The sequence below is a fragment of the Drosophila sulfurigaster genome, chromosome 3, assembly GCF_023558435.1.
Source record: "Drosophila sulfurigaster albostrigata strain 15112-1811.04 chromosome 3, ASM2355843v2, whole genome shotgun sequence".
In the NCBI taxonomy this organism is placed as follows: Eukaryota; Metazoa; Arthropoda; class Insecta; order Diptera; family Drosophilidae; genus Drosophila; species Drosophila sulfurigaster.
In genome coordinates, this window is record NC_084883.1 from 12,529,662 (window position 1) to 12,549,112 (window position 19,451).

Sequence of the window (19,451 nt, forward strand, 5' to 3'; positions counted from 1 at the left end):
GGATATTTATATCAACAATAGTCGCATACGATATGTCACAGAGCGCGCCAAATAACCTCTGTTTTGAAATCTGCGAACTCAGTGAAAATAAATTAATATGCTCTTGATTGTGTTGGTTTCAATATAAAGCTATACAATCTATAAATTTAAAATCCATTTTGTGATGAATAAAAATTAACTGAATAAAAATGAACATTCATTGCTATTTCCTATGAATGTATGTATTACAAAATTAAATAATGCTTAATAACAATTATTTGTACCATATTTATTTTTATTTGTATAAACTTATTGATTAATCAGCTTACCCTCGAAGTAGTGATTAAGTTCGTAATATACTACCACACATCTGATATCAGGTTCTCCTAATCTACGTAGCAAAATCATGCTGCTAGGTATTGTATCTAAGTCAATTAATGAAATAGCACCATAATTTTTATTTAATTGACCATTTTACAATCTTCATTTTTTTGATAACTAATTATAAAGGCGGTATACATTTGCTGTAGAAAGGTAGTTCTAATTTGGAATTTGTGGGAGAAACAACTTCGGCAAATAATATGGACGACAAGGAAAAACTGGTAAGCGCTTCATATCTTCTCAATAGGCCTACAGCATATAACATTCCTTATCTTTTAAATAATTAAACTATAAAGATTCTTTACCAATCGGTTGAAGCCCCTGGAAATGCCAATGCAAAGAAGGTTTCACGTAATGCAAAATTACCCTGGTACTTCGCTACTGGATTTCTGATGTTCTGGGGACTCCTCTTCTTCGCCGTAGTATTGCCCTACTTTTATCGCTTACCAACGCCTTTAACGTTGGAAGACGTTGGGAATAATGTGTTTATTGCCGAGCGTGCATATAATAATCTATATACTCTATCTAATATTGGAATCAAACTCAGTGGAACGGACAAAAACGAAGTGGAAGCTGTAAACTTTCTGTTGGGTGAACTGGACAAAATCAAAGAAAACATGAATAACAATCTCTTTGATTTGGAAATTGACCTTTTTCAATCCTCTGGCCTTTTCGTCATCAAAACCTTTCACAGAGTGTATCAAGGAGTTCAAAATATTGCAGTTAAGATCTCCCCCAAGAACAGTACAAGCGAGACATACCTTCTCATCAATAGTCACTTCGATTCTGAATCGGGACCAGGTGCCGGAGATGCGGGATTTATGATAGTCACTATGATGGAAGTTCTGCGAGTTATTGCAACATCGAAGCAGCCGATTCAGCATCCAATAGTCTTCTTATTCAATGGAGGTGAGGAAGGTGGACTTCAAGCTACCCACGGATTTATAACAACTCATAGATGGGCACCATTGTGCAAGTGAGTTCTTGAATAATAACAATATATATAGAAGCTATTCTAACCTATTCAATAATAGGGCCGTTATCAACCTTGATGCCGCTGGTAGTGGAGGTCGAGATATTCTATTCCAAAGTGGGCCCAATCATCCATGGCTAGTAAAAGTAAGTACATAGTTACCAACGCAATTGAGAAATCCCATTAATAATATATTATTTTCTAGTACTACAAAAAATACATCAAACATCCCTTTGCTACAACGATGGCTGAAGAAATCTTTCAAGCAGGTCTTATTCCATCCGACACAGATTTTCGACAGTTCAAAACCTATGGCCAAATACCAGGTAAGTATCATTGGGATTCTTCGTCATTTGTTAGTATTAATCATTGTAATGCAGGTTTGGATATGGCTCAATGCATTAACGGATTCGTTTATCACACTCGGTACGACACAATCGATGTAATCCCTCGTGGATCTCTGCAGAATACAGGCAACAATATTCTCGGCTTGGTTCGAGGATTAGCCAATGCTACCGAATTAAATGACACCGAGGTAAGTAATTAATTTTAAAATTAAATCACATGTGTTATGCAACTGAAATTACCATCTTACTTTACAGGCTCACAAGACTGGGCATGCAGTCTTCTTTGATTTCTTGGGGATTTATTTCTTCCACTATTCTGAGGCAACTGGCGAATACTTGAACTTTGGCGTTGGAGGAGCTGCTTTACTTTTGATAATTCTATCAATGTGGCGAATGGCAGCAGTGTCCAACGTTTCGTTATATCTCGTGATTAATTGGCTGATTCTTGTGACTGTGATTCAAATTATTTCGTTCGCACTCGGAATAGTTCTTCCATTAGTTGTTGCATATACAATGGATTCCTATGGACTAACACTGACATATTATAGTACGCCGGTGTTGATAATTGGATTATATGTGTGTCCTTCATTAATTGGCCTAAGTTTGCCATTAACAATTTACTTCAGTCTGCAATGTAGGGTAAGAATCTCATTTCGAATAGCTTTCTACAATAAAATTAATGTTTTATTTTCATATTTTTTCAGAATAAAATCTCTGCTCCATATCATCTGCAGTTGGCACTGCATGAACAAGCTATAATTCTGGCGGTGTTATCCATTGTAGTTACTTACTTGGGTTATCGTTCAGCATATATTTTTGTTATTCCATTAATTTTCTATGTTGTGGCGCTGGCTCTTAATTTAATGACCATATTGCATGACCTAGGCTACGCCTGGACAGGTCTGCTAAAGGTTAGCCAAGTTGTTCCATTTCTGTATAGCAGTTATCTCTTCTATACGTTCATAGTGGTGATGAGACCGATGGCTGGTCGCTCTGGCAGCGGGACCAATCAGGACTTGTACATTGCATTCTTGTCAGGATTAGGTACAGTTCTCTCCTTTGGGTTCCTGGTAAGGCGATTTGTGAACATTTAAAGAATTTATTCGCCATATTTTCATTTGCTTAGGTTCCACTGATCAACACGTTCCGCCGACCAAGCTTAGTGATATTATTTTTGGTGGCGAGCACAGGGCTCACAGTGTATTTGGCCAGCAGCACGCAGCTGGGATTTCCCTATCGACCAAAAACCAATACTCAACGTATTTCTTACTTGGTGAGTATGTAAAATCTCAACATTAAAAACAGCCTCTCTTTTTTATTTATATTTGTTTGTCTGCAATTTAACTATGCAAGGTTCAATTTCTCTTTAACTCCGTTATCGCACTATTTCGTTACAAGTTTTCTTTTTTTGTTCCCCTATTTATCGATATTATTACTTTAATTTAAGTTATCGGTATTTTACTTTCATTCGATATTAGACGATTAATCGTTTTCCTTATAAATTAACGGTCACACCATTTCGATAGTATTGTTTTCAAATTTATATCGACTGATAAAAAGAGGCAATTTATTCTTATAATTCTTGACATCTTGTAGGACGTGCGAAATATATACTATGATTTCGATGGAACTATTAGCAAGGACGAGTCGGGCTACTTGATGTTATTTCAAGATCGCCGTCGAGAGACACCACTTGTGGGTTCTAACGTCAACACGACAGGCATGATTAGTCTGGCGTCGGCTTGTGAGAAGCAGATGATGTGTGGAATGCCTTTGTATGATAATCGTTTTGTGACGCAACGATTGCAGAGCTTTTGGATACCACGCTCAGAGCCCATTGTGCCACCAATACCAGCCACATTGCTGTTGTTGAGCAAAACCCTTGTGAATGGTACAACAGTGCGCTATGAATTCAGTTTGACAGGTCCCACTATTATGCGATTGTTTATTAAAGCTGAAGAGGATGTAACGATCAGCAATTGGTCTTTCCTGCGCACATATCTCGAGAATCCACCGCCAGCCCCGATACCACATCAGATCTACTTAAAATACTTCACTGATGACACTCCATTTAAATTCTTTTTTGAATTCTTTGTGAGTTTCGGATTTATTATGCTACAATTAATTTTTAAAATACTTAATTTTAATTTCAATATTTTAGAAAACAAATAGAGATTATGATGTACCTCTTTTCGAGCTGGGAGTTTCAGCACATTACACTGCCTACGATATTGATGCCAAAAGCAAGGAATTCGCAGATTCGTTCCCTTCCTATGCATTCCTTGATCATTGGCCTGCTTTTTATCAGAGATACTATTTTTAATTTTATTCATGATAAAAAAATGAATTTCTATAAATGAAGAAAATGTTGCAGATATATTTTTGATAAATAATAATCACATCAAATATTTTGTGTACAACTAAACTAATAGAATTAGGACGCTATAAAAAGTTTATTAAAAAAAGTAAAAAAATTAAATTAAGCGCTTAAAGATAATATGAAAATCTGAAATGTAGACAGAAAGCCACCACAAACCTATGAAAATGTGTGATACTTATACGTTCTTTATTAAAATCAACTACTTCATCGTCTCGCAGCGTTTTCCGTCTCTTCGCAGTGCATATACTCTGTAGTATGTGCATATATCGAGGGTACACTGTACCAATAACTAAACAGCAACACTGAGTTGTATTGCATATATAAACAAACTCAAGTGGACGTGAAATACGATCACTCACTTCTGCTGCACGCGAAGACAGCATTCAAGCTAAGTCAGCATTCCCATGCTGACCGCTTACAATATATACATATACATATATATGCCCATAAGACTCTCTCTCCAGAACATAGTATGTAAGATATATATATGATGCTGTTCTTCTACGCAGTGGCATTCCACCATTATGTACTTAGGCTAAGCCAACCGAATTATTTGAATAAAAGAACATTCACAATTTGACAACAGATCAGCACTGACGTGCTGCACCGAACCGAAAACATTTTTATTACAACTCAACTGTGGCTCTTATATTCATAGATTTGTTACATCCATAATTGACTCAAATTTTGTGAGTGCTGTGAAGAGCTTATCTCGAATACACTCAACTATAATTTTTTATGTTATCTGTTTATTAGTATAAAAGCGGTCCATTTTACTTCAGAGTGTCAGTTCTTGTTTGAAATACGTTGCTGAAGCAACGTCTGTGGAGAACATGACTGAGGAGAGACGACTCGTAAGATCCATATAAAAAACTACTAATAAAACACTATGAACACCGCAATAACAACACTGTTATTTAGATATGGCGTAAACCAGTGGAAGCTCTCAATAAAATTGCCGGCAAACAGCATGTTCCCTGGTACTTTGCTAGTGGATTTATATTGTTTTGGTGCTTGCTGTTCTTTGGGATTGTAATACCATATTTTTACTGGTTGCCCACGGCACTGACATTAGAGGACGAGGGGAAAAATGTGTTTATTTCGGAGTGCGCATATCGCAATCTATATAATCTATCTAATATTGGAATTAAAATATCCGGAACTGACAAAAATGAAGTTGAGGCTGTAAACTTTCTATTAAGTGAATTGGGAAAAATTCAAGATAATCTCCAAAATGAATTATTTGACATGGAAATTGACCGATCACAGGCTTCCGGATCATTTCTAGTTAATTCCGCTCTCCGAGTGTATCAGGGAGTTCAAAATATTGCCGTAAAGATCTCCCCCAAGAATAGTAGAAGTGAGACATACCTCCTCATCAATAGTCACTTCGATTCTGAATCGGGACCTGGTGCCGGTGATGCGGGATTCATGATAGTCACGATGATGGAAGTTCTACGAGTTATTGCCACATCGAAGCAACCGATTCAGCATCCAATAGTCTTCTTGTTCAATGGAGCCGAGGAAGGCGGACTTCAAGCTTCGCATGGATTTATAACAACTCACAGATGGGCGCCGTTCTGCAAGTGAGTTTTTGAATAATAACAATAAAAATGGAGACTATTTTCATCAACCCAACAATAGGGCCGTTATCAACCTTGATGCTGCGGGGAGTGGAGGTCGGGATGTTCTATTCCAAAGCGGCCCCAATCATCCATGGCTAGTGGAAGTATGCAGTTACAGACGCGATTAATCTGAGCTTACATTAATAATTTATTATTTACTAGTACTACAAAAGATACATCAAACATCCTTTTGCCACAACCATGGCTGAGGAAATCTTTCAGGCAGGAATAATTCCATCCGACACAGACTTTCGACAATTTAAAACTTATGGCCAAATCCCAGGTATTTGTAATGATTCCGCAGATTTTTATAATGGTATTAAACGCAATAAATGATCTTAGGATTGGACATGGCTCAGTGCATTAACGGATTTGTATATCACACTAAGTATGATACCATTAATGTAATCCCACGCGAATCATTGCAAAATACAGGTGATAATATTCTGGGATTGGTGCGCGGATTAGCTAATGCAACTGAATTAAATAATACAGCGGTAGGGGAGATAATCGAATTGTTTCATTTTAATTATATATGTAATCTTATCCACAGGCACACAGGGATGGACATGCTGTATTCTTTGATTTTCTTGGGGTTTACTTCATACATTATTCCGAGGCTACTGGCAAATACATAAACTTTGGAGTCGCTGGAACTATTTTTATTTTGATTATTGTTTCAATGTGGCGAATGGCAAATGTTTCTCACGTCTCATATTCTTATATTATTCGTTGGTTCATCCTCTTACTTGGGATTCAGATTTCTTCCTTCGTACTTGCTCTAACTCTTCCGATTTTGATCTCATACGTTATGGATTCCTTTGGCTTATCACTGACTTACTATAGCACTCCACTCTTAGTATTTGGATTATATGTGTGTCCCTCACTTATTGGACTTACTGTGCCCTTAACCATCTTCTTTAGTCTTCAGCGTAACGTAAGTTTCTTTTGATATCTCAATATAGTACGACTTTGTCTTAAATAATATTTCTTTCAGGATAAGCTTTCAAATCATTATCATCTTCAGTTGGCATTACACGGTCAAGCCGTAATACTGGCTCTTGTAACTGTTTGTCTAACGCTACTAGATATCCGATCAACATATATTTTTGTAATTCCCTTAGGATTTTATGCAACTTCTTTGGTACTGAATTTAATGACCATTTTACATGATCTTGGATATGCGTGGATAGTTTTGCTGAAGACAAGCCAAATTATTCCATTTTTGTATAGTAGCTACGTCTTTTATATATTAACTGTCGTGCTGATACCGATGGGTGGACGAACCGGCACATCTTCAAATCCAGATATAATTATTGCAGCCTTGGCGGCTCTGGGAACAGTTCTCTCCTTAGGTTTCTTGGTAGGTCAACCCGTCTTTAGCAACTAGCAATATTTATCAACTTTCCGTACAGGTTCCGCTAATCAACACTTTCCGTCGACCAAGTTTAGGGATATTTGCTCTACTAGCAGTCACAGCACTCTCAGTGCTCTTGGCCTGCAGCACACAATTAGGATTTCCCTATCGACCGAAGACCAATGGACAACGGATTGCATATTTAGTAAGTGTTTTCTTTATAAATGTGTTCAATCCATCCAATAAAATAAGGACATATTTTACAGGAAGTACGAAACAAGTTCTATGACTACGATGGCCAGTTAACTAAGGACGAATCGGGTTACTTGATGATGTTCGAAGATCGCCGTCGAGAGCAACCTCTTCTGGACTCTAATGTTAATCTGTCTGGCATGGTTAGCCTGAAATCGAGATGCGAGAGGCACATGATGTGTGGGATGCCTTTGATTAACAATCGCTGTTTAGTTCATTCCGAATGTTCTTGGATTCCTCGTTCAGAGCCAGTTGAGCCTCCACAACCAACCACATTGGAGTTGCTACGGAAAACTGTTATTGAAGCTACAACTTTGCGCTTTGAGTTCAATTTGACTGGCCCCATTAATATGAGATTGTTTATAAAACCCGAAGAAGATGTAACGATTAACAACTGGTCATTCTTGAGAACTTATTTGGATAACCCTCCATCAGCAGGAAGACCGTATCAGATTTATTTTAAATACGCATTTGATCGCTCGCCTTTACACTTCTTTATTGAACTTTCGGTGAAAAGAAGAGAACCAATGCATAATCCTTCTTCACAGAAATTAAACACAGAATTTGATGTTCCGCTATTCCAAATAGGAGTCTCTGCACAATATATTGTCGATGAGGGCGATGACCAAAGCAAAGAGTTTGCATCGACATTTCCCTCGTTTTCCAATTTAGAGCACTGGCCTGCTTTTTATCAAAGCTTCATCTATTAGATTTTATCAAAACAATTCGGATCTAGTTTTATTTATAACATGTTATTTACAAATAAAAGTAAAATCAAATGGTTTTGTTTACGATATGGGAACGTTTACACAGTATTTTGCTGAGTAATATTTATAACTTATTCTACAATTGTGATATGCTATTATGCATATTTATATCATATCAAGTATTGCATTGTACTCGGATTGTTTGGCTATAAAAAATACTGCCTGACAATAATCATAAATTCGCTATCAAGCTTTTTTGGATTGAATACTAATTGTAAAATATTATCACAATATCTATAGTATAGTTTCTATGCGCAATGAATGCTATTTTAGGCGATGAAGTGTGTCTTCGACCATTTTTAAATATTTAAATTATTTAATTGTAACTACAATTTATAGGATATGAGCCTGGCAAAGAAACTAAAACTCGGATAATATTGGGAAAAAAAAGTTTGTATAATTTTGCTATAAATAATGAATAACATCTTCTAAAGGCGTCATTAAATGCTCGCTCGAAAGACTGTACTTAGCTTAACTTTGGGTATTCAGATTAAATAATAAAATCATTTTAATACTATAATATAATAAGATAAGCTTAACTAAAATCAGCAAAGAGATTTCAAACCTTGCCCAAACTCTATTAGGCCCATCAACGATAATTTAAAGAATAAATGATTATACAAAATATGCTCAGCTATGTATATTGCAGATAAAATAAATCAAAAAAATTATTTGCGATCTATATATAAGTTTTTATTTATAGATAAGACACAGACAGAGGGGCTCGGCTTAGAAAAAGATTATAAAAAGAAACCAAAAAAATGAAAATATTAAATTATGTTACATATTATCAAAACTCGCACTGATTCATGGGAAAAAGGTGTGAAGGTATAGAAATTAATCCATAAGCAATGGAAAACACACCTCCATAAAGCCATAACTAAATCAAACACAAAGCATTGATAATAGAGAAATATTATCGGTAAATAAATGAAGCGTGCTATCCATAAAAGACTAAATCAATAAATTATAAAATACAAATTTTGCGATACAGATAAACACAGATATAAAAAATTTCATGATTATAGCGTAGAAATAAAACATATCGCTAAAAATTAAACGTTTTCGATTTCAAAAGAAACTTCCATCCAATCATCTAACTATGTTGGGCATCGCTGCCAAATGTTGATGATATTTGTTGATGAATTATGTTATTAAAAATACATACAAGCAAATTGCTAAATATTTATAAATACCAGCATCAAACAGCATTCACACAATCTTTGATTGTTTGATCTAAAGTGTCGGTGGTTCTGAAAGCATACAAGAAAATACAAATACATGTATGTATGTATGTATGTTATGTATATACCATATGTATGCTCTGTACTTCTTATGCTTTCATTTATTTCCAAACGAAAGAGAAACTATAAACACACTTTTTTGCGGATGAATGTTTTTCTTAGTGTTTAGTTTTATGAATCAAAACATTTTATTTACGCATTCCAAACCAAATGTTTACTAAAGCATGAGAAAACATCTCTGAACCGACAATTCATTTCAATTTAAAATTTATAGGTTACTATTATGGTATAATTTAGTGGCAATTAAATATTTATATTACAGATAATTATTCTACAACCAGTCTGGCTGATTTGTCAGTCTACACATCTTGATATTGGATATTATAAAATATAGATTTCATTAAATTGTTGCAGATAAGTTTTTATTATTTTCTCGAGAAGTTTCCCTCTTTTGTTCTCCTATAAAAGTTATAAATGGTGATACCGTCAGATATCGATATTAGTAACAATCATTTTAATATTATGGTGTACCCGAAATTATATTATTGTACCGGGCTTATCAAACAAGTCAAACATTTAAACAAATTACTCTCATTTATACCCGGTAAAATAATCTAATACATGCATGAACATACATATACCCTCGAGTTGCACCGCAGTATTGCGTTTTTTATACCCGCTACTCATAGGGTAGAAGGGTATTATAACTTTGTGCCGACAGGAAATGTATGTAACTGGTAGAAGGAGGCATCTCCGACCTTATAAAGTATATATGTATTCTTGATCAGCGTCAACAGCCTAGACGATCTAGCCATGTCCGTCTGTCCGTCTGTGTGTCTGTCCGTCTGTCCGTATGAACACCTAGATCTCACAGACTACGAGAGATAGAGCTATAATGTTTGCACGCAGATCAAGTTTGTTTCAAATTTTTGCCACGCCCACTTCCGCCCCCGCAAATCAACAAAATCGAATAACAAGCGTAATTTTAAAGCTAGAGTTGCGTTTTTTAAAGTTTGGTATATATAATAATAACTATAGTTGTTATGATTCCTGAAAATTTGGTTGCGATCAACCGGGTATCTCACAGTCGAGTACACTCGACTGTAGCTTTCTTACTTGTTTTTAAATATACTAAATATTAATATTCAATAAATAAAAAATATATATTATTATTATATTCTCTACAAAAAGTTTCTTGTTTATCGTATAAAAATTTCGTACAATGAGTTTTCAAAAATTAAATACATTTCAATATATTATATATATTTTTATATTATTTTATAAATATTATATTTTTTTATATTTATTTTATTTGTAATGCCAACTTTGATTTTGATGATTGCAAAGGAATTTAATGTGTAAGACTACTAATAAATATGTCTTACTCATGTAAAAATTTCAGTCAATGAGTTTTCAAAAGCTTTGACTTCGATTTCAAAGGCTGAGACTACAAAAAAAAAGCTATTGCTTGATTAAATTGTGATTTTTTTAATTAAAACTTTATTATTCATTTATATATACTATTTCTGCTAACTTTATCTAATTTCTTGTGTGTTTTTTAACAAGTAAATATATTTTAAATATTTTGACTTATTAATCTATGTAAGTTATAAGAAGGAAAACTCTTTTGTGTATGTTTATTTATTAAATAATTGAGTATTCATTACCAAGAATACTTGTTTCAACATTTTTTTGGTTTTCACTGCCTTTAAGACCGATGAAAATGAGTAAATGCCATTGTTGCTGAGTGTAATCTGGCACGAATACTATGTATATGATTGACTTAATGATTTATTGCCCCTCACAGCGCACGTTTGCATATCTAAATTGTGCTACAAATGAATTTTGGGCAATTAAAGAATTAGGTGTCATATTATTTAGTTCTCTTCTGATATATTTCACATTCTGATAACGATTTTTGAATAAAAGCTGATGCTAATCGCTGCAAGAAATCAGTTCTTATTTCGCATTCCTTGAATTTACTTCTGCAGAAAATTAATTCATTTGGAAACAGCAATGGGAGACAAGGAGCAACTTGTAAGGATAACACACTATCATTTAACTATAAATTCTACAAATAATGTCCTTACACAGATCTCCGATGAATCGGTTGAAGCTACTAGAAATGTCGCCAAAAAGGACAACTATCTAAAACTGCCATGGTACTTTGCCGGTGGTTTCCTGGTGTTCTGGGCACTCCTCTTTTTCGCCATTGTAATTCCATTGTTCTACAAGCTACCCACGCCCCTGACAATGGAAGACGCTAAGAAGAGCGTTTTTATTACGGAACGTGCCTTCAATAACCTTTACACGATTGCCAACATTGGTAACAAATTGACGGGCAGTCCGGAAAATGAAATCCAAGCTGTCGATTTCATTGTTAATGAACTCGAAAGTATTCAAAGTGTCTTATTGACGGACTACTTCACATTGGAATATAAAACGGAGCAAGTCTCTGGAGGATTCGCTTATAGCACAATGCTAAACACTTACAAAGGAGTTCAGAATGTTGTCGCAAGATTGTCGCCCATAAACGGCACAACCGATGACGCACTTCTGATCAATAGTCACTTTGATTCTAAGCCATATACAAACTCGGCTGGTGATGCTGGATTCATGATTGTTGCAATGTTGGAAGTTCTACGAGTCATTGCGACAACTAAGCAGTCCATTGACCATCCACTTATATTTTTGTTCAACGGAGCTGAAGAAGGAGCATTGGAAGCATCTCATGGTTTCATATTAAATGACCCATGGGCAAAGGCTTGCAGGGCTGTCATCAACTTGGACGCTGCAGGCAGTGGAGGCAAGGACATTCTATTCCAAAGTGGTCCCAATCACCCATGGCTTATTAAGGTAAGTACTATAATCAATACCAGAAACATACATTATCCAGAAAGCTTCTATATACTAAATTACTTTTATAGTATTACAAGCAATGCATCAAATATCCGTTTGCTCAAACTATGGCGGAGGAAATTTTCCAATCGGGCATTATACCTTCGGATACAGATTTTCGTCAGTTTTCTACATACTTAGATATTCCCGGTATATATCATTCAGCAGAAGCGTATTCTGTTTTTCATTTCTAAACTACTCGAATATAAATTGCAGGTTTGGACATGGCACAGGTTATTAATGGTTATGTCTATCATACCAAATATGATCTGATCGATGTGATTCCTCGTGGCGCGTTACAAAATACGGGAGACAATATTCTCAGCTTGGTCCGGTGCTTCGCGAATGCTACTGAAATTTACGATACTGCTGTAAGAGCTTGCTTCTAACTAATTATCCATTTTACTAAATGGAATAAAATTATTCACAGGCTTATGCGAGTGGACATGCGGTCTTCTTCGATTTCCTGGGTGTTTACTTCTTCTATTATTCAGAGTCGACTGGAATTTATTTGAACTACGGAGTTGCTGGAGCCACTATCATTCTAATTTTTGTTTCGATCTGGCGAATGTCATCTGTTTCCAAAGTCTCCATTTGCCATGTGATCCGTTGGTTTATCTTCGTTTTTGTGATTCAGATTATTTCCTTCGTGCTTGGTCTAGGACTTCCAATTGCAGTCGCGTACGGAATGGATTCCCTTGGATTAACACTGACTTACTATAGCACCCATTTGCTGGTAGTCGGATTGTATGTGTGCCCCTCACTTATTGGCCTCAGTGTGCCCATTACTATCTACTACAGTCTTCAGCGTAACGTAAGTCCCATAAGAAAATTAAGAGAGTTGAGCCTAATCAATACATATTTATTTTACAGGATAAACTCTCAAATCCTTACCACCTCCAGTTGGCATTGCACAGTCAAGCCATCCTCCTCGCTGTTCTCGCAGCTGTTGTTACGTATCTGGGCTACCGCACAGCATATATCTTCACTATTCCACTTATCTTCTACGTCGGTTCCTTGGCCCTGAACCTATTGACTACTCTGCACGATCGGGGTTATTCTTGGTCAGGCCTGCTGAAGCTCAGTCAGGTCGCTCCTTTCCTGTACAGCAGCTATCTGATGTATGTCTTTATTGTGGCCCTAACTCCTATGGGTGGTCGTGCTGGTAGTGGGAGCAACCGGGATTTGTATATTGCTGTCTTGGCTGCCTTAGGAACTATTCTCTCTTTTGGTTTTTTGGTGAGTTTACAACACCTCTTTTGATCGAATAATATTCTTAATCTAACAATATTTGAATAAACAGGTTCCGCTTATCAACTCATTCCGACGACCAAGCTTTGTAATACTCGGCGTATTGGCAACCACAGCTCTCGCTTTTTACTTGGCCAGTAGCACTCAACTGGGTTTCCCATACCGTCCAAAGACGAGTGGTCAGCGCGTTTCATATTTGGTAAGTGATTTGCATTTGGTAATTATTAAAATGATTTCTATTGTGATTTATATTGACTATTCCAGCAAGTGCGCAATATGTTCTACGAGTATGATGGAACTCTCAGTAAAGATGAGTCTGGATATTTGTTTAGCTTCCAAGATCGTCGCGGAGCAACTCCATTCGCAGGCACCAAAGTCAACCTAACTGGTCTGGTTAGCATTGCAGACAGATGCGATACACATATGATGTGTGGAATGCCGTTGTATGACTACCGCTTTTACGCGAATCGTCCATACCTCCAATGGCTTCCACGTTCCGAGCCCATTGTCCCACCAGGCGACTTCCAGTTTGAGCTTTTGAATAAGACCTCCGTCAACTCTACAACTATGCAATACTGGTTTAAGACGTCGGTTTCTAGCCACATGAATATATATTTCCAGCCCAACGAAGATGTTCAAATCATTGGCTGGTCATTCTTGGAAAGCTATCTTACGAACACCCCGCCATACTTCATTTATCTTGTGCACGGTATTGATGAAAGTCCATATATCTTTAGTGTGGATATTTGGGTAAGATATACTACCTATCAATGTGAATGACTTATATCTCGACTTGTATATTTATACATTTTCGTTTTTCACCAGAAATCGGATGGAGACTTCGACGTACCCGCATTCCAACTAGGATGTGCAAATCATAATGTTACAGCGCCTGGTGATGCCGAAGCTGTGAAATTTGCATCAACATTCCCATCATTTTCAATCCTAGCCCAATGGCCCGTATTATACAAACGATACATTTTTTAAATCTATGAATTATTTGAATTTTCAATAAATATATTAATACATTTTGAACACAAATTACTTGAAGATATTACTTAAAATCAGAAATGACTCAAAAAATCCTGTCAATAAAGCCAAATGCGATGTGAAAGATGAACCAAATAATATAGTTCTTAAGATTGCTGCGCTTTTTATAACCGTCACCCATAGGGTAGAGGCTAAATTTGGTATATTGATATAGTACTACATTATATACCTTAGAGTACTGAAATACTTCAGATTTTCAGCCAAAGCCACTAAGATCCGAAGTAAGTGTAGTATACGTAGTTTTTCCATATAAAAGTATTTCTATCTGATTGCAACCAAATTTTTAGATATTATAAATACTGAAGTAAATTTTGTTTGTGCCAAAAATCTCTTTGATTTTTAATTGATTCGCGAGGCGAAAGAGGAAGTGACAAAAATTTAAATTAAATTTGATCTGCATGCAAACATTATAGTACAAGTGTTGTTGAAGAAAATTATATCTCTTTCTATTATAGTCTCCGTGATCTAGGTGTTCATACGGATAAACGGACAGACGGAGATCAAGAATAGAGAGTCGAATATGGCTCTTTGTCCCTGTTACATACATTTCCTGTAGCGGGTATAAAAATAAACAAGTCTAAATAAATAAAGAAACAATTGCAACACTTTGCTCTCAAAAGCTGTGTCAATTATTACATATTCTTAACTAATGATGCTATTAAAGAATGTTTAATATTATAGAGAGTAGGCAATTATTGTTCGATTTACTGACTAAACTTGAATTTATTATATTATTGTACGAATTTAATTCGATAATGATCCATAGCAATTATATTTGAAATATCTCTTATCTATGATTATGTATTAGTAATTAATTTTTATGCTCACATTCATTTAGTGTACTTTTGTATGTGTAGACAAAAGTAATTAGGCCATAAATCTTTAAGTGCATATAAGTATGTTAGTACATTGAACTGTGAATTTGATAAAATCCTCAAAGCTGATAGTTTCTAATTAGCAAGTTTTACTGTAAGAATTTTTTTTTATATGCTGTTGTATGCATCATTTTGAATGCATTAATTTTCTAATCTCTGTATTTACTTTCCTTCAAGCAGATATATTTCAGTAATTTGCATTGTTTCCACGTGTACTTAGTCATAAATCAATCGGGGGTCCCAAAATTGTGTCGCAATAATTAAATTAGTGTCATATTATTTGCTTGTTAGCTGATAAAATTTGGCAATCTGATAACGATTATTGTATAAAAGCTCATGAAAATCGCAGCTGGGAAGTAGTTCTCATTTGAAATACATTGATTTTACTTCGACGGACAACTATTTCTTTTGCAAAAAATGGGTGATAAGGAGAAACTTGTAAGAATCACACTAAAGTTATATAATTCTAAATTATTCAATTAATATCCTTTTCCACTTAGATCTCCGATGAATCGCTTGAAGCTACTAGAAATGTCACCAAAAAGGAAACCTTCATAAAGCTGCCATGGTACTTTGCCGGTGGTTTCCTCGTGTTCTGGGCACTCCTCTTTTTCGCCATAGTAATTCCATTTTTCTATCGGTTACCCACGCCCCTGACAATGGAAGACGCTAATAAGAGTGTTTTTTATTACGGAGCGTGCCTACAATAATCTTTATACACTTGCCAATATTGGTAACAAATTGACGGGCAGTGAGGAAAACGAAGTTCAAGCAGTTAATTTTATTCTAAATGAACTGGAGAGCATCAAAAGTGTCTTATTGACGGACTATTTCGATTTTGAGTACGAAGTATCGCAAGCCTCTGGAGGATTTGCCTACAGCACAATGCTAAACACTTATCAAGGAGTTCAGAATATTGTCGCGAAGATATCGCCGAAGAACAGCACAAGCGTTACCTATCTTCTTATCAATAGTCATTTTGATTCCAAGCCATATACGAACTCGGCTGGTGACGCTGGATTTATGATTGTCGTAATGTTGGAAGTATTGCGAGTCATTGCAACAACCAAGCAAACTATTGAGCATCCAATTGTGTTTTTTATTCAATGGAGCTGAGGAAGGAATGATGCAGGCTTCTCATGGTTTCGTAACACAACATAGATGGGCACCGCTTTGCAAGTAAGTTTATATTTGTTAAATAATATCAAGGAGACTTATTTCGAAAATCAAATATTAGGACCGTTATTAATCTCGATGCTGGTGGCAGTGGAGGACGGGATATTCTTTTCCAAACTGGTCCCAACCACCCATGGCTTGTAAATGTAAGTAATTATATCACAAATCTAAAATAATCACTCAAGTCCCTATGTATTTAATATATTTTATAGCATTATAAGGAATCGATAAAGTATCCGTTCGCTACAACCATGGCTGAGGAAATTTTTCAATCGGGAATTATGCCGTCGGACACTGATTTCCGTCAGTTTAATTTATTTGGAAATATTCCAGGTAATATATACATTTTATTAAAAGATCAAGAAAATAGCGACTTTTTCGATCACATAAATTAAAACAGTATGGTCGTAAGAATATATCACATATAAAAAAAACACAAACACTTTAAAATATAACATGATAACATGTAATGAGCTAACTACATTAAAAATATACCATGGAGCTGAAAATATTCTATATTTACCAGCAAAGCAAAGCCATGTCAGCTGCTTTCTATGGTTAGGACACTGAACTGAAGTTCTCTTACATATTTATATAGGTTTGGACATGGCACAGTGCATTAATGGTTATGTCTATCATACCAAATACGATCTGATCGATGTGATTCCTCGTGGCGCGTTCCAAAACACCGGAGACAATATTCTTAGCTTGGTTCGAAATTTGGCAAATGCCACTGAATTGTATGATATAGAAGTAAGTACTTGATTTTAACTAATTATTCTTCTTCTTTTATTTATTATTACTATTATAATATAATTCACAGGCTTACAAGACTGGACATGCTATATTCTTTGATTTTCTGGGAATTTACTTCTTCCATTATTCCGAGGCGACTGGAATTTATTTAAACTACGGAGTTGCTGGAGCCACAATCATTCTGATTTTTGTTTCGATCTGGCGAATGTCATCTGTTTCCAAAGTCTCCATTTGCCATGTGATTCGTTGGTTTATCCTCGTTTTTGTTATTCAGATTATTTCCTTCGTGCTTGCACTAGCCCTTCCCAGTGTGATCGCTTACGTTATGGATTCCTCTGGATTAGCAATGACTTACTACAGCACCCCACTCTTAGTAGTCGGATTATATGTGTGTCCCTCACTTGTTGGCCTCAGTGTACCCATAACTATTTACTACAGTCTTCAGCGTAACGTAAGTACCTAGAGAAAAAGAAAAATTAGCTATTTATTAATATATTGTTGTTTCACAGGATAAACTCCCCAATCCTTACCACCTGCAGTTGGCATTGCACAGTCAATCCATCCTCCTTGCTGTTCTTGCAGCTGGTGTTACTTATCTGGGCTACCGGTCTGCATATATCTTCGTTATTCCTCTTGTCTTCTACGTGGCTTCATTGACCCTAAATCTACTGACTACTCTGCACGATCGGGGCTATTCCTGGTCAGGCCTGCTGAAGGCAAGCCAAATTGCTCCTTTCCTGTACAGCAGCTATGTCATCTATATATTTATTGTGGTCCTCACACCTATGGGTGGTCGTGCGGGTAATATCAGCATCCGAGACTTGTATATTGCTGTCTTGGCTGCCGTAGGAACTATTCTCTGTTTTGGTTTCTTGGTGAGTTTGCAGAAGTTCTCATACTTCACGATTCAACAATATATTATTATACAGGTACCGCTTATCAACTCATTCCGACGACCAAGCTTTGTAATATTCGGCCTATTGGCAGCCTTTGCTATATCTTTATACTTGGCCTCTAGCACACAATTAGGATTTCCCTATCGACCAAAGACCAGTGGCCAGCGCGTTCAATACCTGGTAAATGAACTTCATTTATCATGAATTTATTATACATTATTTTATTTACATTTCTTATATTTCAGCAAGTGCGCAATATGTTTTACGAGTTCGATGGCACTCTGAGTAAAGATGAGTCAGGATATTTGTTTAGCTACCAAGATCGACGCGGAGCATCTCCCTTCAAAGGCACCAAAGTCAACCTAACTGGTCTGGTTGGCATTGCTGATAGATGCGAGACACACATGATGTGTGGAATGCCGTTGTATGACTACCGATTTTATCAGAATCGTTTAACCCTCCAATGGCTTCCTCGTTCCGAGCCCATTGTCCCACCAAGCGACTTCCATTTTGAGCTTTTGAATAAGACCTCCGTCAACTCTACAACTATGCGATACTTTTTTTCGACGCGGGGTTCTAACCACATGAGTTTATTCTTCCAAACCTACGAAGATGTTAAACTCACTGGTTGGTCATTCTTGGAGAGTTATCTTACGACCACACAGCCATATCACGTCTATCTTACGCACGGTATTGATGCCAGGCCATTTAACTTTACTGTGGATATTTGGGTAAGATATACTACCTATAAATATAAATGACTTATATCTTGACGTACGTTTGCGTTTATCACTAGAAATCGGATGGAGACTTCGACGTACCCGCATTCCAACTAGGATGTTCAGATCATAGGGTTCAAGACCCTGGTGATGCCGAAGCTGTGAAATTTGCATCAACATTCCCATCGTTTTCAATCCTAGCCCAATGGCCGGTATTATACAAACGATACATTTTTTAGGTAGCAATATTATGTTGTTTCTAATAATTTGCAAATAAAAATTTCAGTGCGCATTCCACGCAAAATGATTTTATAAGTGTTAATATTTTCTTTTTTAATATATCGTATGATAATAATGTGTGGACAAATTATTGTGGAGTACCTTAGCTTTTCCACATTATAAATAGAAAATCTGCTTGATAGGAGTTAATTACATGTAAAGTGTTGTAACCTTTAACGCGATAAAGGAAAAGTAGCGATAGGACAAATATGACCTTATATTAGTAAAGCGAGTGAAAGTAATGAG

At 36.0% G+C, this 19,451-nt stretch overlaps 4 protein-coding genes and 1 long non-coding RNA gene across 5 annotated transcripts; 4 read left to right on the forward strand and 1 right to left on the reverse strand.

Annotated features, from left to right (window-relative positions):
- The first annotated feature begins 518 nt into the window (after window positions 1-518).
- On the forward strand, window positions 519-4,113 carry LOC133846014 (endoplasmic reticulum metallopeptidase 1-like). Its single transcript, XM_062280713.1, has 10 exons — window positions 519-581; window positions 657-1,336; window positions 1,395-1,479; window positions 1,539-1,659; window positions 1,714-1,868; window positions 1,936-2,319; window positions 2,385-2,750; window positions 2,807-2,953; window positions 3,277-3,774; window positions 3,842-4,113. The coding sequence occupies exons 1-10, from the start codon at window positions 561-563 to the stop codon at window positions 4,001-4,003; spliced, it is 2,619 nt and encodes an 872-aa protein (XP_062136697.1). The 5' UTR covers window positions 519-560; the 3' UTR covers window positions 4,004-4,113.
- Window positions 4,114-4,668: 555 nt separating this feature from the next.
- On the forward strand, window positions 4,669-8,380 carry LOC133844008 (endoplasmic reticulum metallopeptidase 1-like). The gene is made up of 10 exons (XM_062277789.1): window positions 4,669-4,749; window positions 4,817-4,914; window positions 4,982-5,646; window positions 5,705-5,789; window positions 5,848-5,968; window positions 6,028-6,182; window positions 6,239-6,622; window positions 6,683-7,048; window positions 7,101-7,247; window positions 7,309-8,380. The coding sequence occupies exons 2-10, from the start codon at window positions 4,894-4,896 to the stop codon at window positions 8,002-8,004; spliced, it is 2,640 nt and encodes an 879-aa protein (XP_062133773.1). The 5' UTR covers window positions 4,669-4,749; window positions 4,817-4,893; the 3' UTR covers window positions 8,005-8,380.
- Window positions 8,381-11,239: 2,859 nt separating this feature from the next.
- LOC133842386 (endoplasmic reticulum metallopeptidase 1-like) lies at window positions 11,240-14,504 on the forward strand. The gene is made up of 9 exons (XM_062275455.1): window positions 11,240-11,342; window positions 11,400-12,161; window positions 12,233-12,353; window positions 12,420-12,574; window positions 12,634-13,017; window positions 13,077-13,442; window positions 13,507-13,653; window positions 13,719-14,204; window positions 14,280-14,504. Exons 1-9 carry the CDS (start codon window positions 11,322-11,324, stop codon window positions 14,439-14,441), a joined length of 2,604 nt encoding a protein of 867 aa, XP_062131439.1. The 5' UTR covers window positions 11,240-11,321; the 3' UTR covers window positions 14,442-14,504.
- LOC133842388 (uncharacterized) lies at window positions 12,009-17,266 on the reverse strand. The gene is made up of 2 exons (XR_009894396.1): window positions 17,197-17,266; window positions 12,009-12,393 (listed from the first exon to the last, which is right to left on the reverse strand). It is a non-coding gene; the product is annotated as an uncharacterized LOC133842388 (long non-coding RNA).
- LOC133842387 (endoplasmic reticulum metallopeptidase 1-like) lies at window positions 15,752-19,165 on the forward strand. The gene is given in 12 exon segments (XM_062275456.1): window positions 15,752-15,817; window positions 15,880-16,062; window positions 16,064-16,474; window positions 16,476-16,558; window positions 16,617-16,701; window positions 16,768-16,888; window positions 17,154-17,308; window positions 17,379-17,762; window positions 17,821-18,186; window positions 18,241-18,387; window positions 18,453-18,938; window positions 19,004-19,165. Coding segments are annotated over 12 exon segments (2,604 nt in total). The 5' UTR covers window positions 15,752-15,796.
- Window positions 19,166-19,451: the final 286 nt, after the last annotated feature.

Bases quoted from the DNA above. Each gene is read 5' to 3' on its own strand.
- LOC133846014 (XM_062280713.1), top strand. From the start codon at position 561: ATGGACGACAAGGAAAAACTG. The intron at 1,869-1,935 runs GTAAGTAATTAA...CTTACTTTACAG, and splicing joins CCGAATTAAATGACACCGAG to GCTCACAAGACTGGGCATGC. The intron at 3,775-3,841 runs GTGAGTTTCGGA...TCAATATTTTAG, and splicing joins AATTCTTTTTTGAATTCTTT to AAAACAAATAGAGATTATGA.
- LOC133842386 (XM_062275455.1), top strand. From the start codon at position 11,322: ATGGGAGACAAGGAGCAACTT. The intron at 12,162-12,232 runs GTAAGTACTATA...TTACTTTTATAG, and splicing joins ATCACCCATGGCTTATTAAG to TATTACAAGCAATGCATCAA. The intron at 14,205-14,279 runs GTAAGATATACT...GTTTTTCACCAG, and splicing joins TCTTTAGTGTGGATATTTGG to AAATCGGATGGAGACTTCGA.
- LOC133844008 (XM_062277789.1), top strand. From the start codon at position 4,894: ATGACTGAGGAGAGACGACTC. The intron at 4,915-4,981 runs GTAAGATCCATA...ACTGTTATTTAG, and splicing joins TGACTGAGGAGAGACGACTC to ATATGGCGTAAACCAGTGGA. The intron at 5,969-6,027 runs GTATTTGTAATG...AAATGATCTTAG, and splicing joins AACTTATGGCCAAATCCCAG to GATTGGACATGGCTCAGTGC.